Here is a 27,089-nt window from a genome sequence, read left to right on the forward strand (position 1 = left end):
CAGCTCTTTGCCAGCTCCTCTGTCAGGGGTCTGTGTACCCTGTCCTAATGTGGCCATAACAGCTCTTATTAAACCTGGTCAAGGTGCTCAGTGGGTGAGCAGGAACCAGTGTCAGAAGTGGTTTTACAGCTCTTATGGAAAGGGAAAAAAAAGATTAAAAAACCAGGAAACATCTTTTGTTGGCATCTCTGCATTTTAACCAGATAGAGCATGGCTTTTTTTACCTTGGTTATAAGAACCTGGCTGAGACTTGCCAGTTTGACCCAGTACTGCCATTCTGTATTAGTTATTTGGGGTGTGGTTGATGATTATCTGCACTGAGTGTCTCTCTGCTCCAGCAAAAACTCACATATGAAGAAAAGGCTAATACAAATAAAAGGTTCTAGGTTCATCCTTTAGCAGAAGTGTATTTCTTAATTTGCTGTACCCCTATGTGACAAAAGGAGGCACAACTGTATTTGTATATTTTTAAATTCTTTTAACAACTGCATGCCACAGTGCACAATCATCATCACAGAAGATTATAATTTTGATTATAATTTTGATGCTTTTTCTGCTTTTGCACCTCCCCTTTTATATTCCTCCATTAATTTTCTTTCCTACAATGAGATGGTAACAAAATAGGTACAATAACAGGAATAAAGCAACATGCTGGAAGGCACCAATAAATATTGAACAATTTACTTTACTATGTTAACCTGTCACAATTAATTCACTTATAAAATTTGTACTGTCCCATCAGTGAATGAACACGTAGTCTCCAAAGAGCTATTCTAACTTAGTTATTTTCTCTCAAACCCAGTTACAAATCTTTCTCTAAGCTTGCTTTAGCTTTGCTTTTATGTCAGCTGAGTGTCTGCCAGGTTGTTTTGTTTATTGCAAAAGGTATTGCTGGTGGACAAGAGTAGAAGAGGATACCTAATTCTTGTAACAGTTTTTCACTTCATAATATAATTGCTCTCAATTTCCACTCTATTTCATAGCCTCATATAATAGTTTTTAGGTTGAAAAGGACCCTCATAAACTTCCCTCTTTTGCTTTTATCAGAAACTTTGGACTCTTATGCTGTGTATATTGAAGAATCAAGCAGTAAAAAAAGATGACAAAGCAGTAGTGGTTCTGCAACTGCAGTGAGCTGCTGCTTATTTTGGTAGGCCCTGCCAGCTTGAAGGGCTTAGTACCAGCTTTGTGGGGCCCAAGCAATTCCTGCAGGCTCCTGGGTAGGAGATGATGATGTTCAGACCACCTCTGGCTTTCTCTTGTAACCTGACAGCCAAATAATGCCGTGCCTGAGTGAAAAAACATTTCTCCACGTAGAAGTAAGGAGCTTTGTGACAGTTGAACATGTAGGGAGCATCTTGCTCAGCTCTCATTTTACATACTATTTTTTTACCTCCTGGTGAAAGTTTGATTTATTATTTAAATGAACACAACTCCAGAGTACAAATAAAAAAAATAAACAACTTATTTGTTTTCATTTGCAGAAAGAGCCTGGTGAGATGTCTTATGTTTGAAAAAAAAACTCAAATCATATTCTAACATTGCAGCTACTTATTTTTTTGATTAAAAAAGTTAATTCAAAAAGGCAGTTCGGTTGCTCTTTAAGATGCCATAGTGTTAAAACAATTATTTAAAAAACAATGAGTCTTCATCACATAATCAATGTTGCTGTGATTCCAAGGGAGTTTCTTAGTTTGGCTTTAACAGTTAATGGCTTTCTGGCAACTTTTCATTAATTATTAATGCAGACATAATAATGTTTATTCCTTAATTAACCTTCTAAGCAGTACAGTTATCAAAAGAATTATTCCTGCTGGAAATTCAGTTTCATGTCACAGTCTAGATAAAAAAATTTAAACCTCAAATATGACTTTTTGCCTGTAGAAAAATGAATACAATATTTTTTGACATTTTTTCCAATTATATTTTAGATGAGAACATAATTTGACAGTTCTGCATTTCTTTAATCATGTATTTTACCTAAACCAGGATGTACCTTCACTTTTCAGTCCCAAATCCACTGAAAGTTTTTGTCTTACCCCTTTTAGGTTCGGGTGAGTTACTGCCAGTGAGGCAGAGCCACTGTCAGCAGTAGGGGCTGCATCTAAACATTGGTGTCTCTTAGAAAAGCAACATGGTAGGTTTCTTGAAGGAGTTTATGGTTCACCCTATTGGCCAACATTTCTTCTAATCACACCGTATTCAATAAGGTGCCTCTGTGGGATTGCATAGATAAGGCTTTTCTCTCTCCACAATAATGGCAGGAGTAGAGTAAAAATGATGGCAAGGTAACAACAGGTTCACACAGTAAAAACTTGAAAGCTGTGCAGTGCTTTATGAAAGTTTTGCTGCCCAGGTGCTTTCTGCAAGGGCTGTACAGTTGGATCCTCTAGTCACTCAAGTCAGTCCCCCTGGGTAGCAGATAGGAGCTCCTTTATTTGTTAGGTTTATTTAGCCATTTTCTTTGAGTACACTTAAAACACATCAGAGCAGCCTATTACATACACCTCTGCCCTCATCCATTCTTCATGAAGGGACTGTTTGTCCAAAACAGTGGGCAGTACAGATATGTAATATTAAAGTGATTTAGACATATGAAAGAAAACCACTTGATATTCCTTCTGGCCTGCAAAGCTCCTGCTGGAAGGTTGCTTTCATGATTAATTTATGCCAGCATGATCCTTATTTTAGTGATGCTATCAGTGAAATCCTGCCCATAGCTATCAGGCAAATGAAAAAATGTCAATAAATAAAGCACAAATCATTTCTATTTTGGGTGTAGGCTGAGAGCAGCAGGGGCCAGCAGGGTCCACATTTATTTCCTTTTCCTCTAGACGTGCATCTTGCCGCAGATAATGTACCAGAGTCTGTACCAGGCAACCATATAAAATCACTTAGTGCTTAGAGACATTGATGTCTTACCCACACAAGCCACCTGTGTTTTACCTTTACTATCAGCTATTTGCACTGGTGACAGCTCCCCTGTTAGGTAGCAGAAGTATTTGCATGTCACAAAAAGGATAATGTTTGATTGTACTTAACAATGGATCTTGGTACTGCATGATGATAGAGAAAATCAGGAGAATAAACACATGGTCAAAAGAAGGCCTCTGTATAACTGACTGCTAAAGTCTTTCCCCCATAAGTTATGGCCTAGCTAAAGATGAAAAGAATTGAAAAAGAAATCATGAACATAATGAGCGTTTTTACCAAGGATGCAAAATGTTCGATGCTTCTATTTCCAAATACCTCAGGTAGCAACGTTCTGCTCCAGCAGAATATACAGGTAAAATCAACCTAACACACACTGGCATTGCCCATTTCAGCTAACCAGACAGCACATGTCCTTAGAGGAGCCTAGATGAGCCACACGGTATTAATTTTTGGTTACATTGAAACATTCCTATCCTTCCAGGTAAGCCTGTTCAAGCTCAATTTCTTGAACTTTCGTTTATCTGGTATTCAGGGTGTTACTGCTGTTTGACTTGCTGGAGTCCTGTTTATAGGACTGTACACCACAGAAAGATTAGGAGCTAAAAACAGCAGGCTAAATTGAGTATTAATAAATGCAAATAAATGCTCACTGGGGAAAAGCCAATTCTCCTATATATACACACTGATGGAAATTAAATTATTCAGTAACCTTCAGAATAGCTCTTAATTTAGTGGACAGTTCTATGGAATGGCAGCTCAGCATTCAGTGGTACTTTAAAAAATAAATTAGAAAATAGTGGGAAAGAATGATGACAAAAATCAAAGCATAATTATGACAACGTGTACATTTCTGGTGTGCCTGCATTTTGAACACTGGTTGCAGCAGAACTAGAAAATACAGAGAATAGCAATAACAATGAGCACAGATGTGAAATGGCTTTTGTACAATATGGTATTAAGCTATGGCTTTTCCTCTGGGAAAGCAGCAGTGCTTGGAAAACATACTAGAGGTCTGTAAATTCTTGAATGGCACAGGGAAGATAAATAGGAAACAGTTGCTCATCTCTTCTCACAATTTAACAAGTAGAGGGCATCACTAGAAGTTATTGGGCAGCTGGTTTAGGAAATCACAAAATGTATTGATTTTTCCTACATGTTAAGTTGTGGAATCCATTCAGCATTGTAAATACTATGAGTTTAGATGGAAAAAAAAGAAAGCACAGGGAAAGCTATTAAAGGCTATTAAGTTCATTGATAGAAGCTCTTATGTTAAAAAAAAAAAATCTTCAGAAAGGATACAGTGGGAAAAGAGCACAGTCCAGCCATGTTGTTCCTCCCTGGCTCCTGCAAGCATCCACTGCCAGCACAGCTGGATAAGACACTCTAGCACAGCCCTTTGGCACCACACTGCCTTCCTCCTAACACAGACTCCACTGTGAGTTGTCCACCCTGGGAGGGTTGCATACTTCCTGCAGTACTCCAGGAGCATCTTAACTGCCATTTTATAGATAAGAAGAAAAAAAGGGCTGAGCTTTCATGACTACTTCACAGGAGCAGCATGAGAGAGTTGCTGAAAAGGTCGTAATGGTATTCCAGGTTTCACTTGCAATCTAAATTTTTTAAAATCAAAACCACAAAATACTTTCCCAGCTTGGACAGGTCCACAGCCACCCAAGAGCAGCAGCTGTGTGCTCTGGAATTGACCTCTGCTGCCATGAGGTGTGACTGACAAGAGCAAGCTCCCAAAATGCCACCACAAAAGATGCAGGTGATGGCTGATGCCCTGCTGTTCTGCCACACCAGAGCCCTGATTAGACTGTCTCTCATTCCTGCACCTCATTCTTTCCACATTCAGCCTTCGGCCTGCTCAGGCCAAAGGGAATAAAACTGCAGAAACTACAAGTCCAGACTGGAAAACCTTTTGGGTGGAATAATTGAATGACTGGAAGACTTCAATGCATATTGCATGAGTGAATCAGCTAATAATTTCAAATGCAAAACTCTTCTTTTATTTTCTTAACCCTTTCTCTTCCACACTGACTATCTGAAGAGGGAAGAAGTTAAGGATTACAGGAGGGTCAGCCATGGGAGTAAAAGATTTCATCCTGCAAACTCCAAATGGAAGCTCTTGTGCTGGTAGGATCAGTGCTTGTGCTGGTAGGATCAGTGCTGTGTCATCACTGTACAAACAATCTGTTTCATGAACTGCCAGTTTTTTCTTCATCCTTTAAAAAATGTCAAATTGAAGATGTCTAATAGACATCTAATAGACATGTAAGTATGCAGACTAAAAACTAAACTAACAATACTTTAAACATCATTAATCTTATAGTACATGTTTGGCGTCTCTATGTACCATGTTGCCATCAAGTGACCAGCAAGATCTATCAATGTAATCCTAAAGTCCTAGTCCTTGAAAACTACGTGAGGTAATTTTACAACTACAAGAAATTACTCAAGAAAGAGAATATAAGAAAAATGCTAAAATACCGAAATACTTCTTAAAGACTAGGATACAGAATGATGACAAACTTTCCTTATTAAACTTTTTATTAAAATGAAGCTATTTTTACATATTTAAAATACTTTATATCCAAATTATGCTATATTTATGAAAACAATTGTATGCAAATGCATAAAAATATGTAAAATCAGAGCTAAGCAATAAAAAGCAATATATAGCATGTTTCAAAATGTATTTCAGGACTAGAATACCTGAGTGTTCAATAAGCTGGTTTTCTGCATTTCACTGATTTTAGCAGTTAAATTTAATAATGTGTTTGATCTCATGTAAAGCACTTTGGTTGGGAGAAACTGCATGGAAAAGGCAGAGATCAAGCAGAGATATTACTCAAGGCCTGTCTTCAGAATCTTCTTCCACATGAAGATCCACTGTTTGAGATGCTAGGAAGGACTCCCATGTAGCAAGGCACTTAAAAAAACCAAACACATACATATGAGTACAGCAGATAGATTTCTGTAAACTGTTAGCCAAGGAGAAAAAGAAGAGAAAAAAAAATCAGAATACATACACATTGTCACAAGCTGCTTTTGTGGGACCATGGTAAGAGCAAAATATGGTTTCCTAGGCAGCTCAGTGATATGCAAAATGTTAGCTAACATGCTGAGTGAGCTGTAAAGGTCACTTCTACATAATGACAAGCGCACAGTGTGAGCATTGTAATTGTATGTTGTAGCACGGAAGATGCTAACATTAATTATGCTCCTCTTTAATCTCCCCCTTTAGTTACAGGCAAAGATCTCTTCCAAATAGAAAGCACATTGTTAGGCACAGTTCCCTTGTAATCTCTGTGGATTCCTATTGTACACCAAATTTGCCTTCCAAGTTAAATTAAACCATTTTTTTCCTAAATAAGGAGAGGATTCATTTTTTCCCCTGAGTAATGGGAAAGAAATGGGACCAGAAAGGCAGGGGCTGGGAGTAGGGAAATTGTCATCCTTACAACAAGTGGCATTTCTCTCCTCATGGAAAAATGTATTTATCATTGTAAAAACTATTTTTTTTAATTTAAATAATCAAGACTGTAGCAAGTAAAATTAAAAAAAACCAAAACCCCAAATGACTTCGGTTCAATTTGGCTTAAATGAGTGTTGGCAGCTTGGCAAGCCATTCTAAATCATAGATTAATGTTGAGAGCCATGGCAAGGCTATCACTAGGTAACCCATAGTGAGCTGACAAAGCCCCAGGCTTCTACTATTTCAAGTCTATCAGTAGAACAGGGCAGGGAAATTCATGCAATAATTTTCTTGTTCTGATGCTGTTGATAAAAAGCTCTTGAAATGGAAAGGTTCTAACAAAATTTTGACTTATACATTTGTATCTATTGTTCTAGACACTGCAGCTTATTTACTACTTAGTGTACACAGGTTTTTTTCGTGAAGAATCTGTATTATTCACAATAAATTGGTCTTCTGAAATTTCTCAGGAAATATATATTAAAACCTGGATAGCACACTCCATTTATCTGAACTTTGAATTAAATCAGTAGCCTAAAAACAGCATCATTTCGTAACTGAAATCTTTTGCCATAAGCTATTCAAGTCACAGCAATTTGCTAAGCCCAGCTACAGTGGAACATCTAGCATCCATCTGTCATTGCTTAGAAGATGTGGAAATTACGCTGCTTGAACTTACAGCCACCTATCTCTGTTAGACATTTCTTGTGAATGACTTCCAAGCTCTGCCATTAAATATGCAGATTTAATCATATTACCCTGGGTCCTGGTGTAGCTCCATATCTATGTGCAAGCTGATGAGTGGGTGGATCTGATAGTCACGAATAATGTTAAAGTATAAGCTCAAAGAGCAAAACAAAGAATACACACAGGATGACTGGAGCTGGGAGAATCCATGACGATAGAAGGATGCAGAACCAGGGATACCCGTAAAATTATGGGTGACAAAAGTAACAAGAAAAAGCAAACAAAAGTCAGCAATGGTTTTGTCTCTGAAGACATAAGAAAGTAGATGTGGGTCTACAAGATAACGAGAGTGGTTAAAACGGCCAACTGAACTAAAAGAGCACAAAGAAAAAGTGTGTGGGAGCTTATTCTTGCATACGTTTTTGGTTGTTATCAGCCCTGTTAGAGATCATTCCTGTTACTCATATATTGTCCCCTAGACTATGAATACCATGAATCTACCCCCTCAGTCTTTCTTTTCTGATCTTTCTGACAAAAGCCCCAACTAACTTCTGCTATTGCACACAACATTATGCTGCTGTTCAGAGTACATCTAATGTTTGAATTGCTGTGAAAAGAGAGGACTAACAGGATAAGATTCATGTGGAAATCTGCTTTCTTCATTGAGTTTTTGAATAAATGTTATTTTGAAATGGTACATCAGGGAGAAATAGTGAAGATACTGCTGGCACGAACAGTGAACTGCAAGTGGTGCAAACTGGTTTCTGACTTAAAAGGTCTTTTTGACCTTTTGTATAAAGCCTTTAAGGTTTGATCATTAGATTCTCCCATACTTCATGTGACACTGTGGCAGCTGAATCTATCTGAGATGCCTGAGTTGGAATGTGGCATCTTGGTTTTAAAATGTCAGTGAGGCAGCAACGTGTCTTCACTGTGGCGCTCAAAATCATCAGTTGCTGTTTGCTAGAGCCCAGCCTGGGTTACCATCCTAGAGAGCTGCAAGGCACAGCTGTTTTTCTAGGCTTTTTCTAGATACAGGGCAAGAAGACATCACTTCTTCTTGAAGAGTCTTTTGTTGGCAATGACAGATTTTTTTCCTGAACCACAGTTTAATTTATACCATGCAACTCCGTGTTTTGTCATTCTGCAATTTCAGTAATGTGAGTTAAAATACATATATCAGCACTGGCTGCACTGTAAAAATGGCTTTGTCTTATCTTTGCAACACTGAGCCAAACTGCACATGTTAAAATGCAATCACAGTATATTGCTTAAGCAGAGAGATACAATCTACTGAAGTCTTTCCAGACAAAGATGCAAAGCATTTTTTCACACAAGTTATTCAGTTTTTAATTCATCTCTGTTTATATAACCAAAGCACATTTTTCAAAATGTAAGAGGTGGCTCATTTCACTGTCAGACATCACAGTGCTGCTACAGCTGACAAGTTTTATAATTAACCATACCAAAACAAAACTAGGTCTCTGTGCCTTAGGCTCAAGCTTTTCGTACTGTGAAGCATGAACTGCATAAACGACATTTTGTTAGTGATGTATACTTCAACGTTATTACAGAATGATTCCTCCATTCTCCTGGGAGGCTGAAAACAGAGATCTCAATAGAGGATCAGCCAGTTTTCACAAAGGACACAGAAAGGAAAAAAAAAACCCAGAAAATCCAAACTGAGGAAATTAAATGTCTTTGCACAGGATTGAAATTCATAATCCAATTACTTGTAAAAACCCAGTGGAAGAAATAAAAAAGCCTAAATACACAAAATGAAATAGCAAGAGCTTAAATAAGGCTATTTTACCTAAAATATTCTGATTACTGCTGCAGGGCTTGTATCTTTTCTACAACATCAATCTTAGAAAAAAAACAGCAGAAAGTTTTTCATACAGTACAATTGCATATATAACTAAAAAGGAGATATAAAAACAGAATATGTAGTAAGGATGCTAGGAGAAGCAGTGTGTCACATGCTGTGTGTGTTCCCTGTTATGAATGGTCGATACCTTAAAAATACCCTTTATGATGGCATTTTTTGGAGTAGAATATGAAAATGAAGTCTTGTTTGTGTCCAAGGCAGAAAATATTTTCATAATTTCTGGGTGCAAGGAAACAAAAAATAGAGTGCATAGAAATAGTCATTCCCACTATAAAAAATGTCTTCCTAAAATTATTTAAAAGAAATCGTAATGGATGAAGTGAATAAGGGTTCAAAAATGGAGCCTCTCTTTGAAGCGACATGCACAGAAGACAAATGGGCTCAGCCACATGGGAGCTTTTGAAAATCACATGAAGTTTGTTAGCTAAATTCCCAGGCATTGCTAAGGTAGGATGTGATCAACATGCATGAGCAGCTAACTCTCTGCTACGCAACCAAATGACTAGTTAATGCATCATTACAGAGGCCTCTAGGGCAAGCAACAAAGCTTATCTATTTTTCTACAGCTTTTACTAGACCGAGAGGTACATAAGGGAAGTTGCTGTAATGGGGACTGAGTATTGTTTTGCCCTAGTGAACCTTTTGGATCAATTTATGTCTATACAACAATGTAGGTCACAGAAATAGACTAAATTATGCTTGAGATATTTAAGACAATCAGGAAACCATTTATATTTTTGGAGAAGATTAAGGTGTGTCAATACCAACGTGAATCTGACTATATCAAAGGTACCTTTAGCTTTTTATCTGATTAAGCTGGAAAGGTTTAACAGGATTAGTTTGACATGAGATAGATAAAATTAGACACTACACTTTAAAACAAGGGTTTATCCCTGCTCAACAAAAACCATGTTCTTTCAATGCCAAAACTAACTATCATCCTACATTAGGAAAAACCACCAATCTTTCTGCATTTACTAGAGCATCTCATGAGCAGTGGAAAACCAAACTCATATATTTCCTGGAATTATAATGTCTAGTTATCTTTGGATTGAGCTGCCACTTATTCTGGTGTTCTTCCTGAACAGAATAGGTTAACAAAGTTCTTTGCTGAGAAAAATTGAAGTATTTCTTTTTCTTCAGTGCTGTAAATGTCCTAGTGACTATAGTAAACACATGAGGAAAAAAAAAAGAATTTAGCATATGTTTAATCGGTTTTGCTCTTTGAAACCAGAGTTCAACACTGCCCGGTTTTTCACTAGTTTGCACCAGTTACATTTCAAATGTGCTACCTAAACAATACTACCAGCAGCACCAACAACTTTGTATTTTTGTTTTTGTAATGCTGCATAGAATATCTATACCTAAATTAATGAAAATACTCATGGTGACAATCAGCTTTCTCAGCTGGTAAGCTCCACCCTGTGGACAGTTTGTGATTCCAGCTGTTTGGCAGATATCTCTTCTGGACTAAGGTGTCCGGCAATAGTGTCATGCCTAAGGCATCAGGAAAAGGAATAAAATAAACAGTACAGTGTTAACTCATGCTGCATTCAAGAACTTTTCTCTGTAAGGCAAACAAATCAATGCTATTTAGTTCACAAATAGAAGTAAAGTTCTGAACTTTTAAAAATCAAAGCCTTTTTACATAGTTTCAGAAAATTCCCCCTATTTTAGCAATGCATTTACAGTTATTATTATTATTACAGTATTTTTTTGGCTTTAAGCCTTTGTGGAATACAGGTAGACTTAAGAAGGTATTCAAATCTTTTCCAGAGCAAAGAAAAGGAAGTAGAGAGCTCTATGAACTCTTGAGACCAGCTACAGGAATGGCAAATGATTGGTCAGTCATGGTAATTCTTGGCTACTAAATGACATATTTAAATATAATTAAGCGTGTACATTATCACAGGAAAGCTTTCATTTTTATAGGCCTGAACAGGAGCACCCTGAAAATTTGCAACACTGGGCTTTCATTTGTTGTCTTTGTTACTACAGCATTGAGAGACACAAAGAGATTGGTGTTTTCATGGCTCTAGAAACAAAGCAACACTTCTTATTCAAGTATATTAAATAGAGATAGTGAATAAACTGGAAGGCTACAGGAATAACTCTATTTGTTTTGAATTAGTAAAGCCAGAGAAATACAATTACAGGTAATGCTTTAAAGTAGCACTTAATTAATGTGAACATTAATTCAGCTTAAGGGAGACATACTCTTTTATGAAATACACTTAACATCTAAATGATGCTTGATAATTTGACAGCAGAATCCTTAGGCAACTACAGTTACAGAAAACCCCAAATAAATATAAGGTCATACTCTTTTCCCATATTTTGACCAAGAGGAAATAACATTTTAGAAATTCTAGTGTACTTTGACACATTGCTATGTTGTATTTGATCACACTGGCTTGAGTTTTATACAGTCTTAAAGGACTGGATTCTCTGCTGCAAAAGCCATCAGAAAATAGACGGCTGTCTCTCATCACTGTAGTTCTCAGAAAATTAAGGGATGCAGATAATGACCACTAACAGGAATGACTCCTGAATCACATCCATGGCATCCATGGTGCCTGGGAAAATGCACAGAATGTGCTTTGGGAGAAAGAAAAGAGGGATGCTACAGCAAGAACAGGCTTAGTAAGCATCAAATGGTGCATCAAAAGTCTGAATGAGTAACTTCAGACATGTGAAAGAATGTTAATGATGCAAGTAATGACTGAAAAGAGAAAACCACTGTAACAGGAACTGTGTTTGTGCATAAGTTTAATGAGTTAGACTCAAGCCCTTAAGGCAGGATTTTGTTTCCTACTGCAAGCATAAAAATAATATTCTCCTTCCCGGGTTTCTGAGATTCCCTTCCTGAAGTTTCACTTCCAAACAGCTGGAGCAGATGCCAGAGCTTATTTTCCTGCTCCTTTCAGGAGTGCATTGCACACCTGTAATTTTTAATATAAAGGCCTCTGACAGTAATCAGTAATCACTTCTCCAATAGTTAACCATCAGCATTAACCACAGGTCTCAGATAAATGGGTATTTTAGATCAAAACTCCCAGTCGAAATATTAATTTTATCAAATTCTCTTGAATGTCAGGATTAAAATAATGATTTTCTGATAAAACAGAGAGATATTGGTAAGCCCTCATGTTGCAAGCAAGGAGTGATACAGTTAGCACAGTGTTGTTTATTAGTGCAACTGCTGCAGTAAGATAAGGCGTTTTTTTCTAAAATGTAGATCTACTGAGATGTAACAGTAAACCCATTTTATGCAGATTTCAATATTTAAGAAAAGCACAAAGAATCATGTCTCAGTATAAACCAATTTGTCCAGTATTTCAGAGGCTATTTAAGAAGAACCACCAACAGTTACAGAAATAGCTGAATCTTTTTCTGCAGTTTGTGGCTAATAATAATTTCATGTACAGTATGAGCTTTGGTGTTCTGAATTAAACTTCTGATTCAGTAAAAAGCATTTCTGAACAGGAAAAAGAAACAAATAATTATTTTTGTGTTTTAGCTAATCATTCATAAACAAAATATTCCAATATATTCAGCACTGTTTTATCATACATTTTGCTGCTATAGAAGTCAGAGACCATCAATAACTGAAGACAATGTGAGAGGATGCCAAAAGCTTGCTGTCTGATTTCAGAAAATATTTTGATCTTAATATGTAACAACAGATTGTCAATGTCCATGCATCTCACAGACCACATGTTAATTAATTAGACTTGATGATCAAGAGCTCTGTCTTTTCAATTACGTTTTACAAAATGATTTGTAAAATCAGGGCACTGCCATTGGCTAATGGGCGATCCATAAAAAGTTCGGACTACAGGACTGGAAGTTACAGATATCAACATATATCTGCAAAAAATACTAATTTATGATTAATAGATGGCTTATTGTATTCCATTTTTTTCCTAAAATAAGGAGAAATTCTTTTAAAAACTTTTAAAAACATCTGGGATATTTTCAAAATGCGCATTTCAATCAAGAACGTGTTCCCCATGAGGAAACTTCACAGAATGCTTAATGTATTTTGTCGTTTGTTTTCAAGTTCTCCTTCTGAGTACATATCCTTGTAAATGGAAATTCTTGCTAAGAATATTACCCGTGACATTAGAGCTGAAACTAAAAATCTGATAGAATAATATTGAAACATTTTCCTCATACAGGATCATTTAGACAGGTTTGAGCCTTCCAGAAGGCTTCCTCATGCAGTTACAGCAAAATGTTTCCAAACTGAAATATAGCAGCTGACATTGAACCAAAAAATATGTTCCAAATTGTTGTGGTTAGTAAAACAAGAGTGCCCTCTGTCGATGATGAACTCAAGATCGACCACTTGGGCACAAGCAAAACACATTTTGCTTGAAATGTGTCAAATTAAGGATAACTGTTTCCCTCTTCCCACAAAAGGTGATTCTGAAGTTAACAAATGTTTGAACTAAAATAAAAAAAACCCTCTTTACAGGCAATCCATGGACTTCTGCACTGAAATAACCAATGAAAAAATAACATTGCTATGAGAGTTTTTACCTCTTCATAAAAACGGAGATTATTCTCAGCCACATTAGTGAATGTTGATCTCATATCACACTGCATGTTCTGCTTCCACCTGTCCCAATCCGCTTTCAGAGCATTATTGGCACGTTCAACTTTGTCTTCAAGTTTCCCAATCTCTTCTGAGAACTAAATATTAATTGTAAATATTAAAACATATTAGGAAAATCACCATTTTCAAAATTATTGTAATCGACTGACTGTAGTGGAGGCAAACAGAACTGAAAAAGCAAGGCTGATATTTAACTTAGCACAAAAAATCATATTGAAACATCATTCCTAATGAATAACTCACTATAATTTTTGAAATATTAATAACAGAAATTCTAGACCACAATTCAAGTATTCCTGAAGATGTTCTTATTGGCTGAGAAGTTACAGACTCTGGCACGTCTTCACTAGCACTTGACAGTAATGCATCTAAAAAGTAAAATATAGAGGGCTTTACTGAAGCAGAATCAACTGTACAATTAGATTTGGGCAAGAAAAATGAGAAAACCCTGACAGAACCTTTGATAACCTCGGGAGAAACCAGAATGGGGAGAAGACAGCAGAAATCAAAAGCACAACCTTTCTGATTTCTTGCCTGTCACACTGTCATCTTTTTTTGTGGAACCATATGAAGGAAAAAGGAATACAGAAGCAGAGAAAGAAATTAAACCAAAGGACTTTAACAGAGAAGAAACTCTTCCACATTGATCCAGGATCCAAAACCTTGAGGGCTAGTCTACAGACGTTACTTGCTTCTAATTACTGTAGATGCACAAAGTGACTTTGCAGCTAATGGCATGAGTAAGTGCACAGTGGCCCTCTCTTTAATGAATTTTCTAGTCTTCTCAGTAATTTTGTTACCTATTGTCATTTACTCATCAGCAGTGTCAGTTCTGGCTGGCACCCAGTCACAGAACTAGATACATCTTCTGTAGCTACAGCACAAATTCATCTGCTGCGACTGCAGAGTGACTGTCTGCAGCAGGAGGGGTCAGGCAAGAACATCAGTAAGGAACATCAAGCAGGAAATTTAATTCCTTGTATTGCTTCCATTGCAACTCAGGTCCCATACACTTCTTCTGCTTCCTTGTATTCTGCTATCAGGCAAATAATTTTTTTCCTCGTACAACACCTCTGTAAACTTGGATAGCTACTCGTGCTTTCTGTAGAGATGGTGTTATCAATGATAGGAAGTTCAGCATTCCAGGATTAACTTCCAGGATTTTCTTCTGTGTTCTTCTTCTGTGTTCTTCTATTGGCAGAACACAGAAACATCAAAATTCAGAGCAGGATGTGGAAAGTCTTGGTGCACAGCCTCCTGCTTGAACCATGCAGGGGGAACAGCAATCCAAGTGCAACAGCAGTCCTGCCACCATTAGACACAAACTAAGCTGCACTGCCTGAAATGGTCACAGAACCTGGATCCCATTCAGTTTGATATACTAGAATCCTTCAGCTCTTAAAGTAACCAAAAACTCCTTAGCTAGTAAAACTGAAAAATTCATCTGAATGGGTATTTTCCCCATTCCATAATAAACATTTTTAGTTAGACTTGATTTCTACGCTGATTTTCTTTGGCACACTTCTAGATTAATGAAATACCAGTTATTAATCAGGAACAAAATGCAAAATCTTATTTCTACTTTACTGAAAAGCCCAAGTTCAATTACCTAGCCAGACCAGTAATCAAGTTACAGACAAGGATAATTTCAACTACCAACTCTGTATTCAAAATGAAAAAGTTAATCCACAGTTTAAATGTGGGGGAATTACCTTTAAAGGAATTACAGGCAACTGGATTTGGTATTTTGAGCATATCCCATGCTAATTGCTTTTCCTTCAAACACCAAAAAATGAATGCACACGGAATACTGAAAACGGTGACATTTTTAAGATGATTTAGAGTAGGAAAGGCAGTTGAATCCATTTTCTGCTTTTACAAAAAGAAAAGTTCCTCTATGAGAATGCACTAGTCTACACACAAAAAGAACTACTCCGACTTAGAAGTCGTGGCTCCAGCAGCTTCCCCTTATCTTGTTCTTTATATCTCTAAGTAATTTATTTTACAGTTTGTTTTTGTCTGTCCTTTTCTAGGAACTACGAATTTCTCCCACAGTGTAGTCACAGTGTGACATAGATAGGCAGACCCCGTTCTACATTCCTGCCTGGATATGCAATTTAAACATCCCCTTCTAAAGTCTCAAAGAACCATGTGTTGTATCAAGGCAAGGGTCTGACTTAAGATCTAAGGGCAGCATTGTGCTGCCATCATCTCAAGTACAGAGGTTTAATATCTACTTTTTGAAAATGAAAAAGAAACATAAATGCCACCCTCTTCAGCTGCCATGACAGCAGAATTCAAAGAAGAATGGCTTGATCTTAATAAAAACATCTACCTAGTGTGTTCCTCACTTAAAAGGTGTAAATTGTTACAATTTATCCTGCAAATTAAATAGGATTCTGAATCCATTTTCTTACATTGATCTCACTGAGGCACCAAGTGTGAGAAATTAAATCTCACATCAGTGATCACCAGAGAAGGACAGCACAGTGCTAATCAGACATGACCACGGGACAGGAAGGTGGGAGCCAGACATTGTTAGGGCAGAGTGCCACCAGATGTGAAGAGTGGGACCTGTAGCAAAGAGACCTGCCCCAATAACCAAATTACCTGGTGACACAGTATTTTACACTGTCTTAGTATGGCAAAATTGCATGAATTTCTATCTGCTACATGAATTAATCCTACACTTTTAAATTAATCCTTTAGCCCAGAGTTAAAACATAAGCTATACTCAGAATGTAATAGATTCAGCATTTCATCTCTTTACTACTCAGTTTCAAGCCTGAACACTAGAATCCTTAAGTTAGCATTTAATGCTTATGTGGTTCTGTCAGAGCACATTATACCAACCTTTTGTCAGAATTACTATCAGCGCTAGTGGCAGTACTAAAACTGTTAAAAGTATCCAAAGCACAGAGGGATACACGAGCGTTGCTGTGTAGCCTTCAGAATGGAGCATGGGAGCGATGGAGCAACATATCCCAACAACTTCACAGCCAGAGCTCTGGAGGTAGAAAGGTCTAGACAAGCAAGAGGGTACCAAAGTCCTCCCAAATATCTCTGTCAGAGCCTGCATCCAAAATCAGTCTTCAAACCATCCATACCCTGAACAACTGCCGCCTTCATGGACCAAATTTTGGAGTGGGAGACATTGTTTTGGGTTTTTAGCAGCGCCACAAGCAGCTTCCTAAATGCCAGGTTGCAGAAGCACAGCTCAAGAAAACTTTTTTTTTCCCAGACAATGAGGTTAATGTCCCATAAGGTTTAATTTACAATTCCAGCCTATTTCATCTGCACTGACCTTGGGGATGTTTTACATTCTTCTGCTGTACAACCTCCTGTTTGTTAAATCATTTAATGTTTGCCGTGACCAATGCTAAAGATCTCACAGCCTTTTATCAGCTCTAATGACAGTCTGAGTCTCCTTATCTGTGGTGGAAATGTACTTCAAATGAGATTAGAGTTCATGCCACTCATTGTCAGCAAAATTTCTGGCTACTAGATTGCACTGACAAGTTCAATCTGACATCTATGAGATCATTAGAAGCTACAGGAGTTCTGCTTAGGAATAGAAATAGTGTTTGGCACCAGTTCCAATAACAGTGCCTGTGTTATGACCACCTTTTATTTTGAAATCAGTTTGGTTAGGAGTGTCAGAAAAATATTTCAACACATAACAAAAATTTTAAAATAGTACAAAAATTACCAAGAAAACAGTTAGAAGTCACTTGAATGGTTAAAAATAGCAGTACAGCATTCTCTGCAATCAAACTATCCTTAATAGAAAAAGCCTTCTAATTAAGAAAACATCTTCAGATACAGCTGCCACTCAATTAGAGAACACAGAATTTTATTATCAGATTAGACTAACAGACATCTGTTTTACTGCTTTTGTGAGACTGCAAGCAGAATCAGGCTCTCAGAAACAGGATTCTCTGAAATGAGTAAAAAACAGAGGGATTGGACAGATAAAGCAAATATCTGAACACCTGGGTAATCACACTGTCCAAAGGCTTTACCAAAACTGTAAATGCAGATATTAAAACACAGAAACAGTGAAAAAAGATAACTTTGGGCAAGCTGATCTCAAAATCCTACTGGAAGCAAGTACAAACATCTCACGATGGCGTAAACCAGTCAGTATCAAATCAACATGGTGTAATCAATACTATGCTAAAGTAAAAATATTCCTTGATTTGTAACAGTTCAGGAAAAAGGTAGTGCATGCACCTTGCCTGAGGACTCCATCAGATTATAACAGGAATACATCCTGAAGAGGCCATGTCCTGCCATGCAATGTTCTATGGTGGACAGCAATGAGACTGCCTGCTAAACAAGCTGTATGAAACTGGAATTCATCACTGAATGGACCTGCCATTGCTACCCTGTTCCCAGCCTAGAGGACTTCTCCAACTTACCATCCTCTGTGCATTTTATAAGAGTTTCAAACTTTAAACTAAGGAAAAAGGACAGGAGAAGCAGCAAAGGAAGCAAAGAAACAAAAACAGTTTCGAGAACACAGAGGCAGAGAAATGATAGGACAATATAAGTAAACAGAATTTCTACTTCAAGAAAAAAAAACAAACAGAGGTATTTACTTAATGTCCCACTGCAGTACACAGAGGCAAACTGTTACAAAATATACCATAGCCATAGTAGATACCAGAGAGTGGTAATATATTCTTATTTATTCATCTCAGTGACAAATCAAATGAAAATAGGAATTTCAAATCCAAAAACTATCTAAACAGCTCATCTTTACATGAAAACTAATTACAACAACTCTAATAAAAAGTATCTGAAATGTCAAGGAATTTCTCCTTTTATGTACTACAAAGTTATTAGTCAGTTTTATATATTATTTACACTGTATAACACTTTGTGTTAACACTGTGCTAAAAGGACATTACTTAGGCGTGACAGTTCAACAATCAGAAATTTTAAAGTGCCAATACTCATGCTGGAAGTTGCTTTTAACTGGCTCGCTGAGCCTTGCTGATGGTTTTGGGGATGCCTGCCCCCACGGGCTACCAGTTACAGTCCGACTTCACTAGAATGAATGAAGTGTCATACTGGACTTAAAAAAAATATTCGGCTCAACTAGATAGAACAAAATGCAGAATGTTTCATTTTAAATAAGCTTATTGAACACCTGCTCATTCTAACCACCTCCTCTCCCTCTCCTACATCAATGGAGCAGCAGCTACAAGAGCATTGCAGCAAGTCTTACTTTCTTTTAACTCCAAGTGTGGAAGCAAATGGAAATGCTAAAAATAATCTGTGGTACAGTCTGTGTTGACAAAACACAGTGGTCGCCCACTATGACCAGCCTTTCGCTCCAGCAGCCCATCTACTGAAGTGCTGCATCTTTCTCAGGACTGCCTTTGCCTGGCACATACAGCTACAAAGAATCGCAGAGACACCATCCAGTTACTACACATGGCTTCTCAGGACACTTCTTTTGCATATCTTTTGCAGTTAGAATAAGGCCTGGAAGATTTCAGCTTTCTGTACATACTCACCAGATCCTTTTCTGTCTTTCTATTGGCTAAAGCATCAACTTTGGAATCAAGCTCGCCTTGAATTTGGTCTCTCCTTTTCAAAACACCCTTAATATAGAAGAAGAAAAAAAAAGGTGTAAACTACACCATATTTTAGCTATTTCAGAAAACCATCAAACACCTTGGCTATTCTATAAAATAAGTAAGATCACAGAATGATGCCATTTAATAATTTTGACATGATACATATACTTTAATTAAAAAATTTAAAATTATGAAGACTTATTTTTTCATACCTGTATTTTATCTTATGTGTTTTTCAAGAATCTTAGTAAATCCAAAATCAGTGCCACAAGAATCTGACATACACAGTATCATTGCTAGTTATATGAACAAAACTGCAACAGCAGTTTAATTGGTATCAGCTCAACTTACTATATATTCATATCTCAAAACAGCAACATCAGTTTGCCAAATCTCATGAATGACAGTATCTTCATTGAGTAAAATTTACAATATAAAGTAGAATGACTAAAAATGGTATACAAGGCCTTATTGAAAGCGTGACTTTAACCTTTAATATTATTTTTTAAGTGCCAAATGTAGTTCTGAAAAATCAGAAAACATTAACAAAAATCAGATAAAATTATCATAGGAATGATAGCTGTTCTACCATTGATATATGTGCTTATTTTCAGCATATGTAATTATTACCTCCTTTAAGGTATATTACCTCCTTATCAGGTATTGGGTTTTTAGCATAATGTAAAAAAAATAATTAGAAAGGGGAAGGAACATTACTTGTTAAGCTACAAAACAGGAACAGTATTAACAAATTAAATTTCCATTTCCAGTGCTAATTTGCTCTGAGACCTTGATGAAGCCTTATAAATTTCTCTTTGTCTTAGCTTCCTCATCTGTAAAAGCACACTCAGGTATGCTTATCTTGCAGAAGTGTTGCAAGGCTTTAGTCCTTTTGAAAAAAGTCAGAAGCAGAACATATTAAATTACAAACCTCAAAATCTTCTTTTACTTTACCTTGCCACAACTGGTTTTACTGCTTCTGCTGCAGAGATGTTCAGTATCCACCTCTAGCCCAGGGCATGTTGAAACATCACAGGGCACAAGCAGCTCTACCTTCTCTAGCTCTCTTATTTGATTGAAAATATCTCTGAGATCTTGTCACTTTATCAAATACAATAGAATAATTTAGGAGTTTTTTTCAAATAATTTTTCAGTGTTTCTTTTTGATCTGGTAATCACAATAAAAATTGGTAAACCTGACTTTGGGCTATTCTGAGTAATAGATTAGCTATATATACAAATGCTCATAAATCTACTCAATAGCTCAGAACGTAATATATACAGGAAAAGTTTAGCTATAAGCACAGAAGCAAAACAAATGTCTGGAACAACTTTTCTTCATAATACAAATGCTTGCTCTTTTTTACTATTTATTTTGCCTCTTTTAAAACTGTTTTAATGGCTGCTATCACAAATTATAAAACAAAACTGACTATTTTAATATTAAGGTGCTACAACTACAGACAAGTGCTGACTTCTAATGACAAACATAGGGACTAAATTTTTAAAACATATTATTACATTTTTACAGCTTTTTGGTGTAATATTTAATGGTACCCTGCCACAAAACCCTCAAATTCTTTATGTGAATTCGTAAACAATTAATGCTGTAATTTGTACCCTGAGGGACGGCAGTTTTATTCTGTGGGTCAGTTAGGAAGGAGCTGGTCCAGATGTAAATATTTTAGCTGTGAATTCATTTCATTCCCCAGTTAAAGGCTGAACTCACAACACTGGAAAATACAAGGACTGTATTGTATTGATCACACCTTGTTCTGCACATATGCATGTGATCTTGGCAGCACTGCACATGAGGGGTTAAACACACCTCTGAAAGCAGGTTTATTACTGTGTGACCTCCCATGGTATTTTTAGTGTGATTAGTTTTACCCTCTCCAAACTCCAAGAGGGAAGTAAGCCATAACAAAAATAAAAATCCAGAGTGAACAAAGGGAAAGGGACAATTGTAGAACAGCAGTGAGCTACTGAAGGAAGGTTTTTCCTCTGGACACGACCTCATGGCAGAATAATGCTGTGTTGCAAGTGCTGCATCAAGAAAACTACAAGCAGAAAAAATGCAGTGGGGAACAGCAACTTGTAAAGTGTGCATGAAGAGCCAAGTAGTCACCCTGGGGCTTGTCCACAGAAACCTCTTTGTGCTCTGGACAGAACGCCTGAGAAAGGGTGAGGGTGAGCCAGGCTGCAAAACAGAAGGTCATGGGCAGGCAGAATCTCTTCAGTAGCATGAAGGCTAGGATCACTCATGGGTAACAGACTTAGAAATGCTGAAAAATTACTTCTGGAAGTGGGGGAGACAAAGAAGAGCTGCAATTGCTAGGATGGTAAGTAATCTCTTTAAACCTTTAAGCAAAGCAGTACCTCCACCTACAAGCATGGCCCCTCTTTCAGTGAAGCTTGTTTTAAATACAGCAGTCATTGCAGCAGTAATTCCTAACCTCTCAGTAGCTGAGCCTTACTGAGAAATTGGCAATGCTCTGCACAGTGCCAGCAAAGGCTCAGTTAACTGGGGTCTTGCTCTACCCATGGCCTGCAACACACTGTCAGCCCCTACTCAGAAGGCACTGCAGTAGGAGCTGGACTCCCAGCAGTAACAGAAGAACAGATACTGCAGCTGACATTGCTCAAAACCTAGACAAAGAGGGGTTTGTACACATGTTCTGCTTTCTGGAGGCAGCAAAGTGGGAATTATGACATGCTGAATTCAGTTACTTAATTATGTTGATTATCCACCAACACTGAGTATATCAACTCTGGAGTCTGATTTTTTACATTCTCTCCAAGTGTAAGAAAAATACATACATAAAGGGAACTGAGAGCAGTAGCTTATGGCAAAGACTAACACATGCTTATATAATGGCACAGGGACTGGAAGTTCCCTGCTGTTCTGGAAAAAGAAAACATAGTTTAGGAACAGCTCCTAGAAAGGGAAAAACCTCTCCACTCCTTTTCCCACACACAATCTGTTACTCAATGAGTTCATATTCTATCCATGTCAGAGAAGGTCTTTCTCAGCTGCTGTTCCCAAACCCTTTCGGCTACAATGCAGAGCTCACTGAAGATGGCAAAACCAGACACCCTAGCACAGCTACCAAGGGCTGCCTGCCAAGCAGAACTGTCAAGCTCTTCTTATTTGGAAGGGGCATCTCTGGCTGGATTAGCAAGGGAAACAGAACCAAACAGATTCCCTGCTAACGGACAGTTATCCTATGCTGCACATGTTTTGTAATGAGTAAATACAGGGACTGTAAAATCATTTTCATCATTCTCTCCTAGACTTTGTCACTGGACTAAGCCAGATTTTATTTACAGCCACAAACAATTCTTAAAGAAACCTTACCATCAGAATTTCACTGTAGAGAACATATTCATGTAAAATTGGCAGCAGGTTTTCCGAGAGCCCTGCCATTCTCTTCTCTGTAGCCTTGCAACACCTGTCGATGCAGCTGGCAATGCCCTTCAGGGAGTCTGCTAAATCTTCTTCCGATGCTGACCAGAGGGTGTGGATGGGTCCGTATTCCTTCATTTCGTTAAAATAGTCTTAACAGGAACATATACACATATTACTGTTTGTTCTTTAATAGATATCTAAGCGATGCTAATTACAACCTCGTATTTACTGTGAACAAACCAAGAGGCTGAGGCTAGTGTTTAAATTTGCTCAAATGACCAAGGTAAGTAAACTCTGGTTCATTGTTTATGAATAAACTAATCAATTAACGTATTGTAATTAAGTAGTTTCAAGAAATCTATCAGCAAAAATGCCCCAGTCGTTTCAAAAGGACACATGTACTCAGACAGACCTGAAGAGTTGTACTCAGACACCCTGCATTAATGACCTGCATTGCTTCACATTATCTTCATAGAGAGCGACAGGAGCCATGAGCAGCCATGGGCAGCAGTTGGTCCGATTTGGGTCTACTATCCTGAATGTCTCTGCTGCTTGAAACAGTAATGTTCCAAATCCTGTCTCGGTTATTAAAACTAGAAGCTTTGTTATGTCCCAAAAGCTTCAAAAGAAACAGTAAAGTTCACACCAGTTCTCCAGGTGTTATGTCCTTCAGTAGTTTTTAATAATTTAATACAGGGGTATCCAACAAATTACTTCTCTTATGTCTCTAGACCAAGTGATAACCTGTAAGCAGAGAGAGAGGGCCCAGAATTCACTCTGCCACTTGGTAGGGCTAAACGTGGGCAAGGCTCCATATGACCAGGAAGCTGCATGTTCACAGGAGTGTACTGTGAACACATTGGTCATGTATCAAAAAAAGAAATGTCCTAGAAAAGATGAAAGCAGTTGTGTGGCATGAAGAGTGTAATGTTTACTTTGAGACTAATTGGACAAAAAAACCTCTGTGGAAGATGTAATCAAGAATCCCACATCTGCAAGCAGGAATGTTGTCTGCATTGCAGCTATCAACAGTTCCAATCCACAACAGTGCAGCCCTGCACACAAGTGTTCTGACGTGCTGTTTAGAAAATATGGGAAGAAGATACAACTACAGCATTTGGAGGCATGTCAAAATTCTTAAGGTTTTCCAAGAATTTGATACTGATGCCTTGAACTACAGACCTCAGCTATTTCCATTGAAAGGAACAATATCAAAAGGAACTCTTTTCACCAACATGTATTTTCCTTTTATAAGATCCTTCCAATTCAGTGAGGACATGCTGAGATCTGGTGCTGCACAATAAAGCACAAGGGCTCAGTTATTAAGGAACACAGTGCAGCTTTTCAAATTATATAGACAAGAAAATACCTCAAGTGCTGCCCAGTGGAAATTCTACTGAACAGGCATAGTCTGAGATCAGAGTAATTTCAGAATCTCAGAAAAGTCAATCACTTAGCATTCCACGTAGGTGTGCAAACTGCTGTTACTTAAGGAAAAAAATAAGGTCAAGTCATTCTTCTTAAGAAAACTCTTAATAGACACAGCTTACCATGACAGAAATTATGCCCAACAGTAAAGCTATTAAAAAAAATCTACTTAGTCAAAACAGAAAAAAGGTGAAGAGTGAAACCAAAAAAAGAGATGTTTAAAGATCTGGAATCTAGATAGCATTATGTCAGCATGAGATTGCCCTGAAAGTAAAAAACAAAAGGTCATTCAGTTTTCCAAAAAGCACAGGTAAAAAGACAGCCACACTTACTACATTTTCTTCAAAGTTCCTCATAAGCAGCTGAACGACATGTTAAAACTATTCCTATTAAGAACTTATGAAAACTAACTGGAAGATCTGTCAAAACCATAACCATTAAGAAAACCATATATAAACATAAATCTCCCTTTTTCCTTCCTTGCTGGAAAGAGCATTTTGCCTGGCACGATAAAAACTAATTTACTTTTCCAATATATTAATTTCTTAAATCAATAAAACTGATACTTGTTTTCTACTTACCCCTTTCTTCCTTGTAAATCCTATGAGCTATTTTATCTAGTAAGTTTATTTTCTGACTAAATGTTCCCATGTAATCGTTGATTTCTGTAAACATTCCAGGACGATTTTTAACTGCTCCTCTTACTGAGGATGCTACAGCTCTGACGGTTTGTCCCATCCTGCTCAGCAAACCGGGACCCTGCTTCTTGTGTGATGAGAGTTCCTAAAGACAGAATAAGCTCTGTTTACTTTCAAGTACTTTTTTTAATTCTCTGAAAATAGTTCATAAAGGTTTTTTCTTTTTTTTTAATAAAACTACGTACATAAGCCTCTCTGTGTCTTTTTAGTGTACAAATCTTATGTCATAATTATTAGACAAGTGTCAGAGTTGTACCTGTCATGTGCATTTATGAGCCAAGCCTTTCTGAGCAAACACAAGCATGCCATGTATCACGCTCCACAAGAATGGTTAAAAATGGCAGAGAACCTTTACCCCTTCATTTCTCAGGGTGAGTTAACTAGTTTCCAGTTTAGCTTTTTGAACAGGAAAGCAGAGGTAATGATTGCAGAAATAAGTAATTGAGAAAAGCAGACAGTGTTCCCACTGGAGGAAGTAATCCACCTATTTTTTTTCTCTCTTTTTAAATGTTGCTAGAATAACCTTTGCTGAAGTTCAGAGGCAGGCTTTGCTGAGTACAAAACTCCAGTTTGCAACTGGTGACATCTTGCAACAATGCAACAGGAAATTCTTTTATGAGAGCAGTATAACTTTAAAAAAAAACAACAAAGAGATGAAAAAGACAGTGCCATGCCAAACCAATAATTAATTAAAAACACTATTTTCCTCATAATCTTGGAAGCTTATATGTGTACCAAAAAGCATGCAGACTTGACATACTGTGAAATTGCCACAAAAAAATCCAGAATGCAGTAACAAAAACTACTTTGGAAGGTACAGCAATATTTATGATCACATACATGATTACCAAAACCACAGAAGAAAAGGTTATCTTGAGGTATGTATATTCCATAAATCCCTGCCTTCTTCTAACACTTCTGTAACAAGCCATGGAATGACACTATTGAATACTGAGCCAGGGGGACTCTTGATACACTCTACTAACACAAGAGGTGGTTTCACATAACTGTAGATAAAAACAAAGTAATTTTACCCAGGCTTGTGCAGTAAGAAAAATTTTGAAGTCTTCATTAAAAGTTAAAGTTGGATGATCAGCAATACGGTTCAAAAATTTATGTAAAGCTTTTCTTCGAGTCTCAATGAATTCATCACTAAATCGTTCCACCATGCCCTTCATTATGAATTTTTCAGGCAATGGCTAAGGAAAAAAGAAGAATAATATTGTACAATTTGCATAATATTAGGGTTATTACAGTAGTTCTTCTACTTAATAAAAAAAATAGGTATACCTTGTAAAATCTATCATGCAAAAACCCAAAAGCTATATAAAGTTATCATATTCAACTAAGGTATAACATGGTTCTTGTAATAATATGGTTCTTGTAACACACAGTGCAGAAGAACACAAATGCAACTAAGAAAGGAGGACATAAATTATTGCAAATGGCACCATGAAAAACCTAATAAATACCTTTATGTGATTTTTAATTATCACATGCATATAAAGCTAATGAAAATAGGTTGGCTTAATGTTTGTGAGACTTCAGAAGTTGCAAAAAGACCTCAAACATCTCTGTGTAAAACTGGAGCTATCTTATAAACAAATAAAAACAACAAACAAACAGGAATAATCAGTGTCGGATGTGCTTCTTCAAGTTTGCTCTTCAACCAAAGGAAATCCTGGTATCGTCTTCGAACTTCATATTCACTGGAGTCAAATTCACCACGGGATGTCTGAAAAACAGGGGCAGAAACAACAGGCTTAGGTTACAATACCAGAAAAAGAAAAGAACAATGCAGTTTTAGATTTTGGAGAAAACTGAGTACTTGAAGGGAATGCAACATGATTCTATTTTGCCCCTGTTATTTGTTTGCTGTTATTTTAAAGTACAATGATCGACTCCTTGAAGAGTTAAAACACATTGTGTTTTAGCAAGAAATCAAAGTTCTATTGGGGAAAAAAGGAAAAAAGCAAGCTTTTAACTGCACTTCATGCAGTGACATAATAATTGTCCTACCAAAATGTTTCCAAAATATTTCAGTAATTACTTTAGTGTTGCATTTTCCTTTTAGCAATCCCAGTTATGTTCATTACTTCTAGGGCACTTCTTTTAAAGTGATTAGTAATCTACTAATGAGGAAAGTCCATTTTTTAGCATTCTGAATAAACCCCAAAGACCTGACACACATCCTTGGGACCTGATGACACTAATCAACAATCCCCACATTCAAAACATAAAAACTTCAGAATATTACAGCAATAACACTTCTTGCACTGCTTAATGGATTCTGCATCCCATCATCAATTCCAGCTTTGTAGCCCTTTGTTAGAACTTGCCAACAAACCTTTAATGTCT

The 27,089-nt window shown here is 37.1% G+C and overlaps 1 protein-coding gene across 1 annotated transcript in view; it reads right to left on the reverse strand.

The window, feature by feature from the left end:
• Positions 1–5,471: 5,471 nt before the first annotated feature.
• The window catches only part of SNX7 (sorting nexin 7), a 28,593-nt gene continuing 6,975 nt past the window's right edge, over positions 5,472–27,089 (reverse strand). The window contains exons 3-9 of the mRNA XM_017827211.1: positions 26,356–26,466; positions 25,766–25,930; positions 24,615–24,816; positions 22,555–22,754; positions 19,134–19,220; positions 13,533–13,685; positions 5,472–5,866 (exon numbers count right to left, since the gene is read on the reverse strand). Coding sequence (XP_017682700.1) covers positions 5,786–5,866; positions 13,533–13,685; positions 19,134–19,220; positions 22,555–22,754; positions 24,615–24,816; positions 25,766–25,930; positions 26,356–26,466 — 999 coding nt within the window. The 3' untranslated portion in view covers positions 5,472–5,785. The remainder of the gene's footprint in view (positions 5,867–13,532; positions 13,686–19,133; positions 19,221–22,554; positions 22,755–24,614; positions 24,817–25,765; positions 25,931–26,355; positions 26,467–27,089) is intronic.

This window comes from Lepidothrix coronata, unplaced genomic scaffold, assembly GCF_001604755.1.
Source record: "Lepidothrix coronata isolate B3197 unplaced genomic scaffold, Lepidothrix_coronata-1.0 Scaffold136, whole genome shotgun sequence".
NCBI classification, from domain to species: domain Eukaryota; kingdom Metazoa; phylum Chordata; class Aves; order Passeriformes; family Pipridae; genus Lepidothrix; species Lepidothrix coronata.